Raw genomic sequence first — 17,528 nt, forward strand, 5'->3', positions numbered from 1 at the left:
GTATCCGATAGCATCAAATCTTCATCAGTTAGCTCTCTCCACAATAGTTGCCTGCTATGGTAAATAGCTACACCACCTCCCCGAGTAATGCAATCCCGACGAACAAGCGTCATTCCAGGAATGGCAAGTTCGCTATCCGATAAGTGTAGCTGGAACCAAGTCTCGCCGTTAGCAATCAAGTTTGGCAAATGCTTTTCACACAACTCAGATAATTCTGGAATCTTGTTAGTCAAGCATTTAATGGCGTTTATTGACAGCAGTGTTGGGCCGTACGCAAGAGAATGTGCAGGTTGGGCGGTTATAATTGTGCCGACCCTGGCAGAGTCGGCAGCCGGTCGTTTTTTGGAGGTTTCACCTGGTTTACAAACTCCTACGGCTTCATCTTCATTGATCTTGGTCTCTTCTGTGGGCATACCGTTCCGCATGGATGTGCTCATCCTTAACTCCCTAGGGAGTAAGATCCTTTGACGTTGCCATTGTGTTTGGATTAAGTTTAGCATATCACCACGAAGTAGTGTGAGTTTCAGGGGCCTGGGGCCGGTACCCATATACTTTGGTGATTTTGGAAAGTATCAACCACGGCCACGTTTATAAGTTCAAGTGTACTGCATAGACATTGCAACTGCATGTAGTCGTGCGTGTTTTGCGCTACTTTATTTGACGTTTCGTTGGGTTCCGGAACACCCAAGATGATCAAACTGCGGTCATTTGTATGTTTGCTGGTTGAGTTTGTAGGTTGGGGTGTATTTTTGTGCGATCTTTCTGACCACGGTATATCAGCGAAATTCCTTTCGCCATTTTCAGCTTCCCCCTATGCTGGAATGCTGATAATAGAATGCTCTCTAGGTCCTTCTCGGTATTAACGGTAATTCTGAGAAGTCTTGGCTTACCGTAATGTGGCGAATTCGGTGGTCGACTTAATCGTGTTGGAGAAGCTGGTTCGATAGTTTTTAACTTCATTTTAGCGCAAAGTGTGAACCACTCCTCATGTTTGCGCTTGTGTCTCGCTTGTAATAACGCTTCGCAAGTCTCTGTGACGTTAGTGCAAATAACACTAAGTCCCGATGATGCTTTCCGTTTATTATTGAGCGACATAGTTTCGGATTCAATAGCCTTTTTGTCGTTACTACGTCGGTCTGTAACAGATGTATGGAGATCTTTGTTTATTCAACAGGCTTCACTCCCCACCGGCCCAGAATCACGTGGTGGAAACAGCTCTTTTGTATGTTCTAGTTGTTTCTGTAATGAGCCCAGTCTAATCGCTATTAGGTCGTTCCTTATGCTGATGTCATTTGTGTTCGCATTTTGGCTGCCATTATTCAGGATGCTATCTCTACAAGTGACACATAGATAACATACGGAAGGGTGACTGGAATCATTACCAATCTGCATCGTTGCATCAGTTAGTGAGTACTAACGTGACTATCAAGGTGTAAAATTACGGTCGCTTGGTGAGCTACTTCTTCATTTTATGGAACAAGACGTTATCATGGTTGATAATCAACTGATAGGTGTATGTTTATTGTTTATTTCAGGCTACGGGAATTCCCCCAGTTGGAAAATTCCCAGGTCATTATGATCTGCTCGTGCATCGGAATGATAAGGCCATAGCAGTAAGTGTACATCGCAATAATCGATATTTTAAATTACCCATCGGACCATTTACTGGTTATGACACTGGAAGTTTAGGGAAACAAGTGACCACTTCACATTCCAATGGCAGTCTAATAGGTTGCAACTTCACTGTCATGGACACCTACAATCCTAGATAATGTGGACGAAGGCTGCAATTTAAGAGCTGACTCAATGATCTCAATCAATAAATAGATGGATAGTTAGAGGGATAGATGGATAGATAAATAGATAGATAGATGGATAGATAGATAGATAGATAGATAGATAGATAGATAGATAGATAGATAGATAGATAGATAGATAGATAGATAGATAGATAGATAGATAGATAGATAGATAGATAGATAGATAGATAGATAGATAGATAGATAGATAGATAGATAGATAGATAGATAGATAGATAGATAGATAGATAGATAGATAGATAGATAGATAGATAGATAGATAGATAGATAGATAGATAGATAGATAGATAGATAGATAGATAGATAGATAGATAGATAGATAGATAGATAGATAGATAGATAGATAGATAGATAGAATTGTGTGTTGGAACAGTCACTTCTAGGCGATCAGAGGTTCAAGGAACCAAAGGTGCACTCCACCTTCCAAGGAGAGTGCAATACGTTGGATTGATTACAAATCGAATTTACACAATCATTTCGGTGACAGAAACGCCTTCCAAAATCCGAGTCAACATCGACACTGTTTGTTATATGGAGTAGATGGATAGATACCTCGACAGATAGGTAGATTGATAGGTAGGGAGATAGAAAGATAGATGGATAGATAGATAGATAGATAGATAGATAGAGAGATAGATAGATAGATAGATAGATAAACAGTCAAACGGAGAGACAGATGTATAGATGGGCGCGTACATTAATGAATAGTGGATAATCTACTTAAACGCAGCCGCGCGAGCGAATCGCAGATCAAACACATCGAGTTTCTGATTAATGCCTGTAGCGTGATCAACGATTATAGACCTGATTTCGGAAATCTGTCAGTGTAGCTGACAAGCGTTTCGCCGATTGCATTTTTTCGTCGATTTCATGTTACACTCTCCGACGGAACATGGCGCTTATAACTGCCCATGAAAAGAGCACAGAAATTATCACCTGCCTAACTCAAGCTGCCACCTAATTCTGCAATGGGATGGTTGATTCATCAACGAGTTTGGTTGGATGTGGTCATGGCATAAATCTACACATGAGAAATAAGGCACCGTTTCAGATATTCAGCGAAATTCATGAAAAGTTTAGTGATGTTTTACGTACTCAAAACTGATGTACAGAAGAAATGAATTTCGTCAGTACTTTGCCTTCCCCGGCAACCGAGTGACTTTATATTGTTTCTTCTCAATAGTCAGTAGTCTATGAAGTCAATTCTTCCAATCAGCATTGACAGTGCTCCTGATAACGATAAGTGTTGTTCAAATGTTTTCTTGATTCCAGCCGAATGCTGTAGATGGAAATCCCTCTTGCTTTTGTTTTCAAACTCTGGACGACTGATGCAGGCGCAACAGAGGAAGAACATGAAATCGCTTGGTGAAAGCTGCACTGTGCACTTTAGGTTTGTATTCTCATTCTTCTGATACGGTCGATCTCATCAAAGGAACTGAATGGACGATAAAACATCGTTTTAAGTAAGAAACTATTTGTGTGGTGGATGATAAGTATTGAGAATTCATGGGACCAGGTAGACGCCATCAGTCGAACATTTTAGCGGCCGTTCCTTGAAGCCACCCAAAAATCCAACAGTTTTCGTTCAGATGTGCGACAAATCTTTTATAGTCTATCTCAAACCTCTCACAACTACACTTCTCGCTTCTTTCAGCTTGGCCACATCATCAAGGAGAATTTTCCTGACATCGTCGTGGATGTGACAACCCACCATAAGCCGACGGTAAATAGTCTATCCAAGAGGGCTGAGCTGATGTGTTTCAAGACAGTATTTGATCGATTCCCGACGCACTGCTTAACAATTCAGTAGGCAAGTTGACTTCGTGGTGCACGGAATCAAGGGTGTGCAAAAATATGCATACATTACTAGCTAATGCATTCACCCACGGCGTCACAAAAATCATGCCACTGTCTAAAAATTACTCTAAGTTAAAAGTCCAGTCAATGAACTTTCGGGGCAAATGTGGTGCTCACATAATCATCACTTTCTATCTTTTCCTGAAATTAGACGTTTATGCCGCAACATGGTGTTCATTAGTTCAACATCTCGTAAGCCATTTTCCGTCATGGTCCGTTATCACCAGCCGCAACTGGGGAAGGTGGAAAGTGATGTATGTAATTCGCAATTTCAAGCAATCCAAAGTGTTATGGAGTAAGATTGTTCGTATGCCAAATTGACAGGGGCTGGATGAAGCCGCCGTGGTCAATTCAGTTCACTTCAGTTTAGTTCACTTCAGTTCAGTTCAGTTCAGGTAAGTTAAGTTCATTTAGTTGAGTTGAGTCGAGATGAGTTGAGTTGAGTTCGGTTCAGTTCAGTCCAGTTCAGTTCACTTCAGTTCAGTTCATTCAAGTTCAGTTCAGTTCAGTTCAGTTCGTCTCATTTCAGTTCAGTTCACTTCAGTTCACTACAACGTTTGCTCCTAACGCACACGCAACTTTTTTGCCTAATGTACCAAAACAAAATGAATTGCAGCTGTTCCGTATCGACTTTTTCTATCTTCGCGAAACATGGTTTGTGTTTTTCCATCAAGCTAGCCGTCCAAAATCATTAGGTGAAAAGCAATAGCATTTAGGTAAAACCGTCGGGATTCTAAGGAATTGTGGAGTCATCAAGACGAATCACATATCTGACGAACCAGTGCACGATAAATGCACGAGACGAACAGAAATAGGCCAGTCGGCCGACACAGTTAGAACAACTTTGTGTCGTCTGTCGACTCAAGCACTCTGCTCAAGTTTCAATCATTCTCGTGATCACTCTAGCCGTTATAGAGATGCATCATCAAACTTAGCCACATCGACTTTGAATATGTTCCAATACAGCTCTTTAAAACTTACTCTTATATTTAGATGAGGTCGTTGGGAAGGCCTGAGTTTGTCTTACACTCAAACCGGTAAGGAGTCTTTGGAATTGTCCTTTTCGGGCAGTTGTTCTCTTAACACATTTTCACCCTGATTATGTTGTATTAGATCCATCGACTGGTCGATGTTCATGCACGTGGGACGGTAAGGGATCGACTGCAAGGCAGATGCATATAGTCTATAGTCATTATTCATGTACTCCAAGGAAGGAATTTTCGATACGCCGGATGCGCAGCAGCGAACTTAAATCGGCGCAATTGACAGACCGATTACCAGGGGAGGAAGAATAGCTGCTTATGAACTGACCAATAAAACGCCCGGCGACAAAACAGACCAGTTGTTCACTCGGTTGATACTTAAACAAATCTGTACATATATTCTTGAAATGACCTGCTACCCATAGGATTTTGAAAAACCTTCAGCAAATCACGGCAGGTCACATATTTTTAGGCTTCATTTGATAGCCGTATAATATGATGTTCAATTAAAGCAAGATTGATAGAAAATCGCAGACGAATAAATCAAAGACGAATCAACACCACCGAGTAAATGCGGTGTGACAGTTGATTCGCACGTTGCACGGATGTCTGTCTTGGGACTAACGTACAAAATAATTCCGTAGTGGACAGACCTACTGCCGTTGACCGGAGCTGTCAACTCGCAGACTGCAACGGACCGTTTTATGTGAAATGTGGACTACGGTATAAAAACACTCTTACGCTGCAATGAATTAGTCGCTGTCTGGAGCCAGGTAACATCCCCTGTATTGGAAGCCAGCCACTACATATCACCAGCACGAAATGCGTCGTCATTCGCTAGTTGGCATATTGTTCTTCTAACCGCAAGTAATCGACGATAAGCAAGCCAAGAAGCATGAATTCCCCGTCCCGCTAACCTTTATTTTGTAACTTTATGAGAACAGCAGTCATACCATTTCCTTCTATCGTAAGGTAGGTGTTTCATCCGGGCAATCCACTGTCATCCCGCAGCGTACAATAAATTCAGGGGCTGATATCAAGCTAAAGGCCCAACACAGATGGCAATCCGATTACTTCGGTTACACGCAGAATTAAGAGGTCGATTAAAGCAGGTGTACTCTTCAGCTACACCTCGTCTTTAGGTAAAATAAAAGGAACGTTACTGTTACTGGTTTTTCCACTCCTGTGCCCAGTGCCGGAGATGGTACACAACAGCCTTATTCCAAACAAGCGAGTGCGTGCTGGTGGCATTATTACAGGCAGTCTGATGGGCGTTTAGTGAACACCTATCAACATCCATTGTGCTTCTGAGAGATAAATGAACGCTAATCACATTTGGTAGTGCTTCTGTAGCGTGCATGAACGCTTTTGCCAATTTGATTTAATGATTGACTGGCCTGGATGCTTGCCGGCTTTCCTATTCCCATTTTGGTGGAGGTTTAAGGTCTCATTAGATTCCGACCATCCTAGGGTTAGGTTTATGATAAGGATCTTTCTGATAGATAAAATACTCTAATTCGCACATTAACTACGTCTTGTCGTAGGACTCAAAAGGACCCAAAGAAATCTTTCTTATATAACGGACAAATTCATCTGATTGTAAACCAAGCTAAGTTCCAGAATTAACTTCAGTGACCAAGTGACGAGTTGGCTCATTAATGCGCGAAATACTCGTGGTATTATTTGCGTCCGAAGAATAAATCACATAAAAGTTGCCGCTTCCTGGGATGTCTAGGACACCGTATGCAGGAGCATCATATTTGACCCAAACGAAATTCCCGGGCCAAGCTAAATGTGAATTGGGGGTTTTGTTCACTGGGCTGCAGGTTAACAAACGCAAAAGTTTTCTTTTGTTTCCCACAATAGAAGACATAAGATTGAGCATGTCGCATGAAAAATAACATATCAGGTTTTGTTCCGACTAGTCGTGCTACGAAAACGACAGAAGCGAATCACGCACCTCGGTCTAACCCCCCAATTTTTTTAGATTTACAACGATAGTTATGGTACAACTAGCAGAACTGCCCATTGCGGTGAGAATTTTTCTCCAGAGAGCTCGAGATAGCTCAGTGGTTAAGGCATGATCTTACTGGTAGGAGGGTTCGGAGTTCGGGCTCAACCCTGACAATTCGCTCACTCCTGTGTAGAATTGGGAAGTATCTCAAAAATCGTAACTGTTTGAGTGGCATGGTACAACATCTGAATGTTTAATTTATATTCTTCGCAGATGGTGTTCCCCTACAGCGGGGTCTGAAGATGGGCATTCTTAAGATCGATTTTTGAGCGAGTGGTTTGAAAATATTTATTTGGACAAAGTGTCGTCATCTGCTGTAATCCATACAGTTGAATGGCGGCAATGTGCCTATCCTAAAGTTGGCCTGCGAATTGGGCAGCACCGTTACATTAGGTTGCCTGTGCCTGCAGCTGCAATACGAAACCACGAGCCGACTGGGAATGTGCGCGAGTCAAGTTATTGAACCTAGATCTTCCGGCTGCTACGAAGTTAATCGATTTGAAGTGCTGCAAAACATTTTTCGTCGGTGCCTTGTCTGACTTCGGGTCTCATCTTAGATATTTGGATGCCACCTGTGGACTCAGAACATATTATTATCATTTGTTTGTGTTTATTCTCATTCAAGGACGTCAGCGAGGTGATATTTGTTTCCAAAACTTTCAGTCCAATAATCACTAGTCCCAGGGTTGGATATAGAATATTACAATAGATTGAGGTACATTCAGACAAGCTCACAGGGATAGTACAACTACCAACTAGGGATGATAAAATGTCTGATAATGACGTAAAAGTCAAAAGCTGTGGGCAATATCACGACACTGGGGTAGAATATATATAGATCCGACTGTGGAATAAAGTGAATGCAATCACGTCACTATTTGGATCAGAAGTATAGGGGCACACTTTTTGGGTTCTCAAACATGTTGAACGTGTACCGTTTTACCGCAGATAAAACACTTCGCTCGTCGTCCACATTATTTACACATCCGAAATTTTCGAAAAACCGGATTATAGTTACGATTTGTGAAGTGACGTATCGGTTGACTTGGGGCACGAGAATAAGTTCGAGGTATGAAATTTTTGTCACTCGCATTCTAGGATAAGTTCGTTCAGAGTAACTTAACAACACTGCTTCATCAGTCTTCGATACATGAATCGCTACCTCATATCGCTCATATATGTTCCGAAAAGTTGAAAAATTGGGCCTCCAAAAGGAGAGCGCAATCACCATAGGAAGACTGGGCCTGACTGAGAATGTGCGTGGGTCAAGTTATTGAACCTAGATCTTCCGGCTGCTACGAAGTTAACCAAGTTGAAGTGCTGCAAAACATTTTCCGTCGGTGCATTGTAGGAACTATTGATTGTGAAATCAGAATATAACAGATTCTTTATCACAGTGTATGCCTCCTTGCCAGCAAAATGTAGAAAATACGTCGTGGGTTGCTTATCATGCATACCAGATTTTGTAAGACACCATACGTCAAAATGTTCCGAATAATCGTCTGCGTTTCGCGCAGCTGAATTAAAATTTAATGGTTCCGTTTGGGCAGGCATGATGAACTGTTTGAATCGCGACGCCAAAATGTGAGAATTATGTTCCGCACGAATATCGGTATAACCAGACGAACTAGAAATCCAGAATTCAGCACAGCCTAAAAGGTAACACGTATGTATTCGAATTGACGTTTGTGTACACCATCTGGAATATTAAAACAAGGGAATAATGAGTAGAGCAATGAATATTTATCAATCATGTTCATCATGAGGTGAGAGGTCGCAACTGGCTCTATATCGACTTTGTATAAGCCTGGGTTGGGCTGTTTCATCAGAGCACTCTAGTCAGCGGAGTTCTCTTTCCTTCTTACCAACCGCTGTTTAGAACAAATGACGTAGGGGGCTACTTGGATGTTGATATGAATAACAGTACGTTCACGATCGATCGAAAGCTTGTTTATTTAAATCTCTAAGCGAGTCAGCCTGACAGTTGTTTGCTACCTTTCTTCAATTTACTCTTTCTGCTCTCCTTCTCCGCGCTGAATGTCATGACGTGTTAAGTGTGTTGGCCGTTTCAAGCGTCACACGTGACCTGAGAACGTACGGTATCAACCAACCGCGTCGGCTCTCCGGTACTTGTTCTCCTTCATCATTTGATTATCTCAGTCACCTTTGCAATTATCCTGCGCTCCCGGAAAGCCATGCCATCTTTTGATGCTCCCATAACGGACGAGCCCACGGGAGGAAGAATCGATGACAACTCCAATGTTTACTAGCAGAAACCAGCCGATTCAAGCGGTTGGAAACGCCAACTGGCCAGTTGAGTGTGGAACATATGGTGCATCTGGCACGGAGATCGGCTCAGGCAACATTGACCACGTTGCCGTCGCAGGAGAACAGGGACGATTCAACAGTGGAGGACCTGAAGAACAAAGTGGACTAAATTGACGAACAGCTTGCACCCATAAAGACGGAGCTACAGAGGCATGCACTAGCCGGCCGGTGCTACAAATTTTGCATACCTCGCCACTTGAAGAATCAATGTCCTCGTACGCGTCCACTTGCATATAATGAACATTTCATTACTGCATTTTTCCCGAGTAAGTTGCGCAGTGACACAGACCACCATACACACAACGAGATAGAAAGAAAGAGAATGCTGTGATTGATTGATACATTTGCAGGCGTATCGCTGACACAAGAATGAAGCAAAGCCGAATGAAAACAATGTGCGCTAGCCGGAAGAGCCGCGTGGGATTTTGAATGAATGTCGACGGATTGCCAATGCACTGATTGCGTCAGTGCGACAGGTCTGTGCAGCACGATACTCTGATCAGCCCAGATATAAGAACAGATAAACTTGGGAGCACATTATGCCAAGAGCCCAGAATCCGTGGTTGATCTAAGATGGGCATTGGATGATATGAATCGTGCCCCAGATAAAACAAACGGCATCCGTTTAAATTATTATATGCAATCCTCAACCGTGAACGCCGTAGTCTTCCGATACTCTGGTTTGACGGATAGTTTCCAGCATTGGCAACGCAAGCCCAACACCGTGACATATCGGGAGTGCTCGATGGAATCGATAATCTCAAAAACCGAAGGGGCAGCTACAACCCGTTCATTCAACAAAAGCCCGGTGAAACTAATTTGGAATAACGTGGGCCACGGGTGGTTAGTTCACGGTCAGAAGAGCTGGTAAAGCTCAAGGATTGTGCTGTTCCCAGTTCCAAACCGTCTCTATGACATCTTCCCGAATGAGCAGTATACTACAGTTGGTTTGTGGAGGATTTTCAATTGATAGCTGCTCCACTGTAGGACTTGCTCGGACATACTCGGAAGTCCGAGTGGATCAGGGAAGCACATGAGGCTTTTGAACGTGTCAGAACGCCGATACTGGATCAGCAACTGACCCACAAACCGACCAGTGTCGCACAGATATTCACTGTTGGAACGAACGCTAGTGATCGCGTTATCGGGGCAGACCCAAACGGAGAAATGGATTTACCGATTTAGCTTATCATGATTCCAAATGGTCAAGCAAAGGCAAGTCCCTGTTTGTGGTGATGTGCGGTCAATATTCCCGTCTTCTGGTTGGTCAGAAATTGAGGTTACAGCGGGAATCATCAGTCTAATAGTCAACGAGTATCGAGAGAATTTCCAGATAACGCGTTCGAAAAGGAAAATAATATGAAGCGGAATATTTCTTTGGAAACAGGGTGAACGAAAGTTTTTTAGCTTCCTGTTCTATTGTCCGCAAAAGTGCAATTGTTTTCTGATAAGATGCTACGCGGCGAAAGGCTTCATTAAATTCACTGTTACATAAACTCCAAACTGGATATTGCAGATATTCCGTATACATGCCTCTGGAAACTAACGAGTAGAACGTTGATCCACTCCGAAATCAGGTAGCCTGTATGAAACAACACTGATTGTCAACTAATAGACCGATTGCCTAAAAATTATCAGGCAAACGGCATTTCGGCGAATACTGCCTAAATTCTCGATCGATGACAAAACCTTCCATAACGCTCAGGTCCAGTCGTACCGAATGTTTACTTTCGATCGGTACTTCGGTTTTACATGTGTGATTGATTTTTGGAAAGCTGCCCAAATTCCCTGCATGAGTTGAAGAGAAAGAATCTCAACCGGTACGACAATTTTGTCATTTGAATTCCATTGCACTAACCACTTGAATGTAACTAGATACCGCCTCTGCCAGTGGCACACTGAAGTGGAACATAAACGATACACACCCAATTATAATTTATTTGAAACTCCTCCAATCCACCAAGTTAGGAATTTGACCACCACAATAACCGACACTAGCAATCATTCAAACTCAACCCTGATCCAGTTTCACTAGCAGATGGATGCTTACTGATTGGCTTCCAGCCTCTCTTATAGCCTGACCGATTTGTTGACCTGCTCAATTGGCCTGATGAAGCTGTTGTGTCAAAAGCGAACCGCGCTGAATGTCATGACGTGTTAAGTGTGTTGGCCGTTTCAAGCGTCACACGTGACCTGAGAACGTACGGTATCAACCGCGTCTATGAGGCTCTCCGGTACTTGTTCTCCTTCATCATTTGATTATCTCAGTCACCTTTGCAATTATCCTGCGCTCCCGGAAAGCCATCCTTCTCTGGATTCACCGCTAACGGACGAGCTATCTAGAGGATGAATCAATGATATCTCCAGTGTCTAACAGCAGGGACGACCCGATTCGAGCGGTTAGCAACCGCGAATAGCCAGTTGAGTGTGAAACACATGGTGCATCTGGCACGGGAATCGGCTGAGGCAAAACTGACCACGTTGCAGTCTCACGAGAATCGCACATATCGTCAAACATGTATATTTGCAATGCGCTACTCAAAATGTTGCTGAAAATTCGACGACAGCCCACGACCGGATTCGCCCTTCTTGGGGCTCATCAGGTAGGCGCAGTCTCCGAGTTTCCGTCAAACGTAGGTTTTACTTGAAACCAAATTGCACGAAATTGGCAAACTTACACTCACTTGCGAACTCTGGAGTTGCTTACAGAAGCTGAGAACGGGACGAATACGGACGGCAACATATCGTCCAAACGGTTGATCTGATCCCACGATCAAGGAGTGGCAGGTGGCCGAATGAGGCGGCTGGTGTCAAAGTTGCTGCTAGCTTATCGTGCGTACATACAGTCAACCAAAGCCACGTTTCTCTTCATGGTGATGTCTGGTCGACATCTGTCTCTTCTAGTTGATCAGGAATTTTGGTTACGGCGTGTATCACCCATTTACATTTTCCTGATAGTCACTGAATATCCAGAGAATTTCGAGAAGATGCGTTTAAGTATAATATTGATAACAATAATAATAGTTCGTTTTGAAACAAGGTGCATGAAAGGGTTTTAGTTTCCTGGCCAGTTGTCTGCAAAAGTGCAATTGGTGTTTCGTGATAAGCATCTGCGCGACGAAGGGCTTCCCTACATTCACTGGTACATGAATTACAAACTGGCTATTGCAGATATTTCGTAGACTTGCCGCTGGATACTAGCAAGTAGAACGTTTAGTCATCCGAAATCAATGAGCCAGATGTTGATCAAATTCAAGCTGACGAAATCACGTTTGATGAATCACCAGTAAGTAGCTAGGCTCTGGGAGCGTGAGTGTTGACAATGTTCATTCTTCAAGTCACACTACTCACACGTTTGCTCATCACCGGTTTGGTGATTCTCCGTTATCGTTCCCCGAGTTTGCATCTACCTCATAATCTACTTGAACCCAACTTGAACAGATTTTGAGAACTTCGCTCGTGTGGACATGAATTCGGTTATGACAGGAAACTCAGATGAATCCAGTTGAATTGCCTGTTTGTGATGGTCCGCTTCAACCGAATGTGGGGCACAAGCATGATAAGTATTCCAGTTGGTGTGATTTTCGAGGTACGCAATACGCTGTGGTTTGGGCCTCATACATTACTGATAAATTTGCCGAAAACTCTTAGACAACCGATGACGCGTTTCGCCTTTCTGGGGGCTCCCGTCGAAACCGAATTCCTGTGCAAATCAGACTAGCTGCCGATTCCCAAATAGGGTGAATCTGTTAAACAGTGACTCTCGGATTTGCACTTTGGAGTGGCTTCACTAACATGTCACAGGAAGGCTAATTTGATTGAATTGCGAAACTTGCTCTTCAGAAGCCATCACTCGAGGAGGCGGTCAACACGTGACCATGCAATGTGGTTTTCCGTTATTGGAGGATGAGCGGCAATATGTCCAAACATGGTGAGAGCTAATCTCTTTGGTTATGTATGCGATACCAAGAATGACTGTCAACCGGTATCACAACATTGTCATTTACAATTGCGTTGCACTAACCAGTTGAATCGTAATGCATTCCGCCTGGAACTGTCCAGATACCGCCTCGTACCAATCAACTTCCTCCGACTTTGGCAATCCGCGGGTTTCTCCTAGATGCTGGGTTGTGGGAGCCATGAGGCAAGTGCCCAACTTTACTGTCGGTTCACTCATCGATCATCGAGGCTTCCTCTAGTGAGTGATTGAACGAAGTGGTTGAGCCCCTTTCGACTTTGCGGCCTTCCAAAAATCCATAAACCAAATGTTCCAGTGGGACAGATATTAGACGGAATAAGTTCCCCACCGCATGAACTGGCCAGATTATTGGTCGGTATTTCAAAGTCCCTCAACGGGAAATCTAGTGCTTACATTAAAATGCACGTGGCTTCGCCACCAAAGTGGCGGGAGTTACTGTTTGATCAGGTATGTTTACTTGCCGAAGAATTCGAACAGATAGCCTTAGCTGGATTTCCATACCCACCTAAGATATTTTGGCAGTGTGTTAACGTCAATGTTTTAATGATGATGCAGGAAGCTTTTAGTGACATTTACAATTATCTGAGTGAAATGCACTCACGTGTCATCTTTGGTATCGCGCGAGAGTCATTTTCGGGTGCCCTGGCCTGTTCTTGGTGAGATTTTGAATTTAGAATAAACATGGTCATGCATCTTGGTCATATTCGTTCGTTCGCTCGTCTATCGTTTGCTTGGATTTATATGATAATCGTTTTGAAAAATTTTACACATAATGTGTGCTTCCGTATCCATTGTTCAATTCCGTGGGTGATAATTTATTACCACTGAGTTTCGCCGCAATGTCACTATTTCGGTCAACTATATAACAACTAAGGTCGGAGGGAAACTAAGGACGAGAACCCAACCGACTCTGGGGCAGTTTTGAACCACTCGTCTGCCCATGCGAAATCGGTATTCGCTAGCATGGCCTCATAAGTTTTTGAGCGTGTAAGGGCCCTGTTCACGGAAAAAGCTGATGGGACAGCAGCCAAATTTGAAGTGAATAACAAACTTCGGGGTATTTAATATCTGGCTAGCTTGTTTCGGCCTCTTTTGCGAAGGGCTTTGATACCAGTGTTGGTACGCAACAGGAAAACGATCGGGACCGTTGTTATTCCATATAAACCAGGGACATCCGGGGTCGTTCGTAGAAATCATAAACACGGCTTATATAAGAGTAACTTTCCAGAGAGGGAACAATTTGCGCTCTGGAATGGTGCCGTTCGGCGATTGCATTCCGGCAAACAGAACCAGAGACTGTGTCTACAAAACCAAGTGTAAAGACTGCACCAAGGAGAGATGACTGGGTACTATGCAGCAGAATCGGAGAGCATAGTAGAAAAATAAACAGGCCGCCGAGAAACGCAGATAAATATCAGGCGTTAGTGAGAGACTCGGCAATTGCGGAACACGCACCGGATACGGAACACGAAATACATTTAGAAATTGTTGAGGTTTGGTGGCGGCGACCACGGCCCACGTCACAGAGACTGATAGCCAAAGACGTAGAAATCGCCAAGCATCCCAGTGTTAACAGAATTGAAGGCGTGGGACTGGCAAGCATGTGGAGGACGGTTTTCGATCAGCCGAGCTGACGCGTGTTGAAGTGTGGTCATCAGAGGGAAGAATAATCATCGTCTGAATTCCACTTGACCTCAACCCACCCGCTCAAACTAATTTGTCAGAGCATTCACAACCCCACAAAGACCTAGGAAAATCTACCAGTGGCAAACAAGGTGACTCATCAGTTGTAGCACTCTGAAGTGGAAGATTAACGAACCAAGCCCAATCAGAATTTATTTGAAACTCCTCCAATCCACCAAAGTAAGACTTTGAAAACCACGGTGACCCACAAGAGTCTTATTTCACACTCAACACTGATGCAGTGTGACTACCTGAAGGAAGCTCACTGATTGTTTCCCCGCCCGTCTTATTATCCGGCCTATTTGGCGACCTGCTCACTTGGCAGGATGAGGCTTTAGTGTCAAAAGCGAAACGTTGCCCAAATAAAAACTGCCGACTTTTTACCAACCCCTTCTGAAACGCTTAAGATTTCGCTTATACTGGAATGTGTTCGCGTTCATGCTGATTCATACCATCTCAGCGGAGAACGCAGTTAGTTCTGAGAAGTAAAAATGATTAAATTTTCAATTGAATGAGTATAGTTTTGAAGGACAAGCTTTTCAACCTTGAATTCTCTAAGCGAATGAGGGAATGAAACAAAAATTACCTTTACGCGGTATTTTACAGTTAGCGTAAATGTAGACTATGGTTAGAACAAGTCCTGTCACCAAAAAAAACTTGCCCATACGCACAAAGTTTCGTAATTCACCTCGTCACCGCAGTTTGTCAAGTCACTGAACTTTGTCTATTGTTTTACTGCCGAAGCACTGTATAGCATATGCGGCAGGAGAGACGATGTCGTCAAATGGTGCAAAGATCGCGTCAAATTAAGTGTAGTATGATAAACGAGTAAGAGTGTGATTTCACAAGTAAGCTTGTTTTTATTGTGTTGCCACGTTGCAACATGATGTTTTCCAAAAGTAACTGCCACAAAACCGATGGCGGGTACCAATCTTCAGCGGCGCTGTATTGACCCAATGCTATATGAAACAATTATCACATAAAAGGCATGGCGTTAACCTATCTCGCCGAAGTCACCGATGTATTTACGGAAACCTTCGAAGACTAGATGGAGTGCGAAACTGAATACCCAAATTGATCCACTTATTCACCTACTCAAACATTGTAAGTAGTTTACAATGATTCAGTTGATAGTTCAATGCCCCGCGCAACAAACACAGGCTCTTATCAAATTCTCAGAAGGATAAACCCATGTACAGAGGCAAGGCTCTCTCGTATAAACTTGCAGTCTCTTCCAGAAAGGTGGCAAAAATTAGACGAATAAATACTCACGAAGAACCAACATCTGGGTGAGCAGTAACCACGACCAACCCGTATTTACATATCCGAGATTTCATGAGACCATGGTTTGAACATAGAAAATTTTTGTGTAAAGTGATAAAAATTGACTGGGTTTTTTCTTGGCCCCAAAACGTCTCGCAACTGTCACAGATGTTTACAATTCTTGTTTGAAAATAACCCACGTTTAAGACGCTTCAAGATACGGTAGGTAACCGATGACACTCGCGTGCTTGTAATGACTCTCTCACAAGGAAAAGGTTATTCTTCAGCTCCGCCGTAGGAACGTCCTTCCGGAAGTTCAATTTGGCTCGGGAGCTCAGGATACTTTAGTGCTTATGTCCAGAAATTACTGACGGTGTTACGAATCAACCCTCGGCATCTCGGCTAATCCTGTTCAGGCTTGGGCTATCCGGCGATTGCTCAGCACCTGTTATTCCCTCGGGGAATATGGTGGCTGCATACCGAAACGGTGCTGCCGCTGAAATATTACTATTATTATTGTTTTTTAATGTTAAAACTGCTACTTTGCCACTTTGAATTTTAGCAGATAATGTTCAACTGTACATTTGTGAGGTTAAGGCAGTTGAACGTAAGTGAATACCGGTGCGCAAATTGAAGCTTTTGAAGGAAATTGGACGGGCACCTGCAGAATGCATTTAGTTTGTCCGGTACGTGCACTGAAAAAATGGCAAGACAGTGCCAACCCGGGTTACCTTACAGGTTATTGGTCATCTGATTGTCGCCCTGGCAATCAAGCCGAAATTTGAATTGCAAATGTTTCAGTGAGTATTGACCTTCCGCGGTGATAATGCTCTCTATCAGGTCAAGCAGACTTGTCAGGCTATGAGTTTCGGCAGCAAGGAGCTTATATTGAGTACGTTTTCTCCGAGAAGGTCATGAACATTTAGTCATTCGTTAATTTGCGGAACTGGGTTACAACTGCGAACTATGTTCGAACAAAATCCAGTGATTATACGCTGAAATAAATTTTGCTTCTGACCGATTTGTGTGAGCAACACCAGGGCAGGATAGCTGAACAGGACTATTAGATGTGTCATGGATACCTATTTTCCCCGCCAATTAGTCCACAATTGATCATCCATAAATAAAAGAAATCCGTCAAAGAACAGGTCTGTCCATGTCGCTGGTTTTAAAACATGGAAAAATTATCGGCTTGAAGAAGAAATTATTTGGCTTTTCATTGGGGTTCTCAAGCCCGCATGAAATGGTTTTCAATGCGGAAATCTGCACCAATGTACACCCAGAGAGTTGGGGGCGATATATTTGCATCCGTGAATGTGATGTTTCTTTGGAAAAGGCGGTGGACACAAGCCACAATTGCCAAAACTTACATATATGTATACATTTAGGCAAACCAGGCGATTCTATCTAGTGGTGATCGATTTCTGTTTACGAATATATCACGTAGTATGCCGGCACATGCCAAAAAATATCCGAAGTAAACTGGCTGTTGGAAACCGGGAGATAGGATTTCCGAGGCACATTTCATAATCGACAGTATGGTGCATCGAATCAGGGGATGTTATGCATGCTGAGAGTTCTGATGTGCTGAAGCTTTCAAA

General features: G+C 43.2%; 1 protein-coding gene across 1 annotated transcript in view; it reads right to left on the bottom strand.

Annotated features, from left to right (window-relative positions):
- Window positions 1–523: 523 nt before the first annotated feature.
- The window catches only part of T265_11674 (hypothetical protein), a gene marked incomplete at both ends in the record, with an annotated part of 40,658 nt that continues 23,653 nt past the window's right edge, over window positions 524–17,528 (bottom strand). Inside the window, one exon of the mRNA XM_009178387.1 lies at window positions 524–811. Coding sequence (XP_009176651.1) covers window positions 524–811 — 288 coding nt within the window. The remainder of the gene's footprint in view (window positions 812–17,528) is intronic.

The sequence above is a fragment of the Opisthorchis viverrini genome (assembly GCF_000715545.1).
Source record: "Opisthorchis viverrini unplaced genomic scaffold opera_v5_547, whole genome shotgun sequence".
Taxonomy (NCBI): domain Eukaryota; kingdom Metazoa; phylum Platyhelminthes; class Trematoda; order Opisthorchiida; family Opisthorchiidae; genus Opisthorchis; species Opisthorchis viverrini.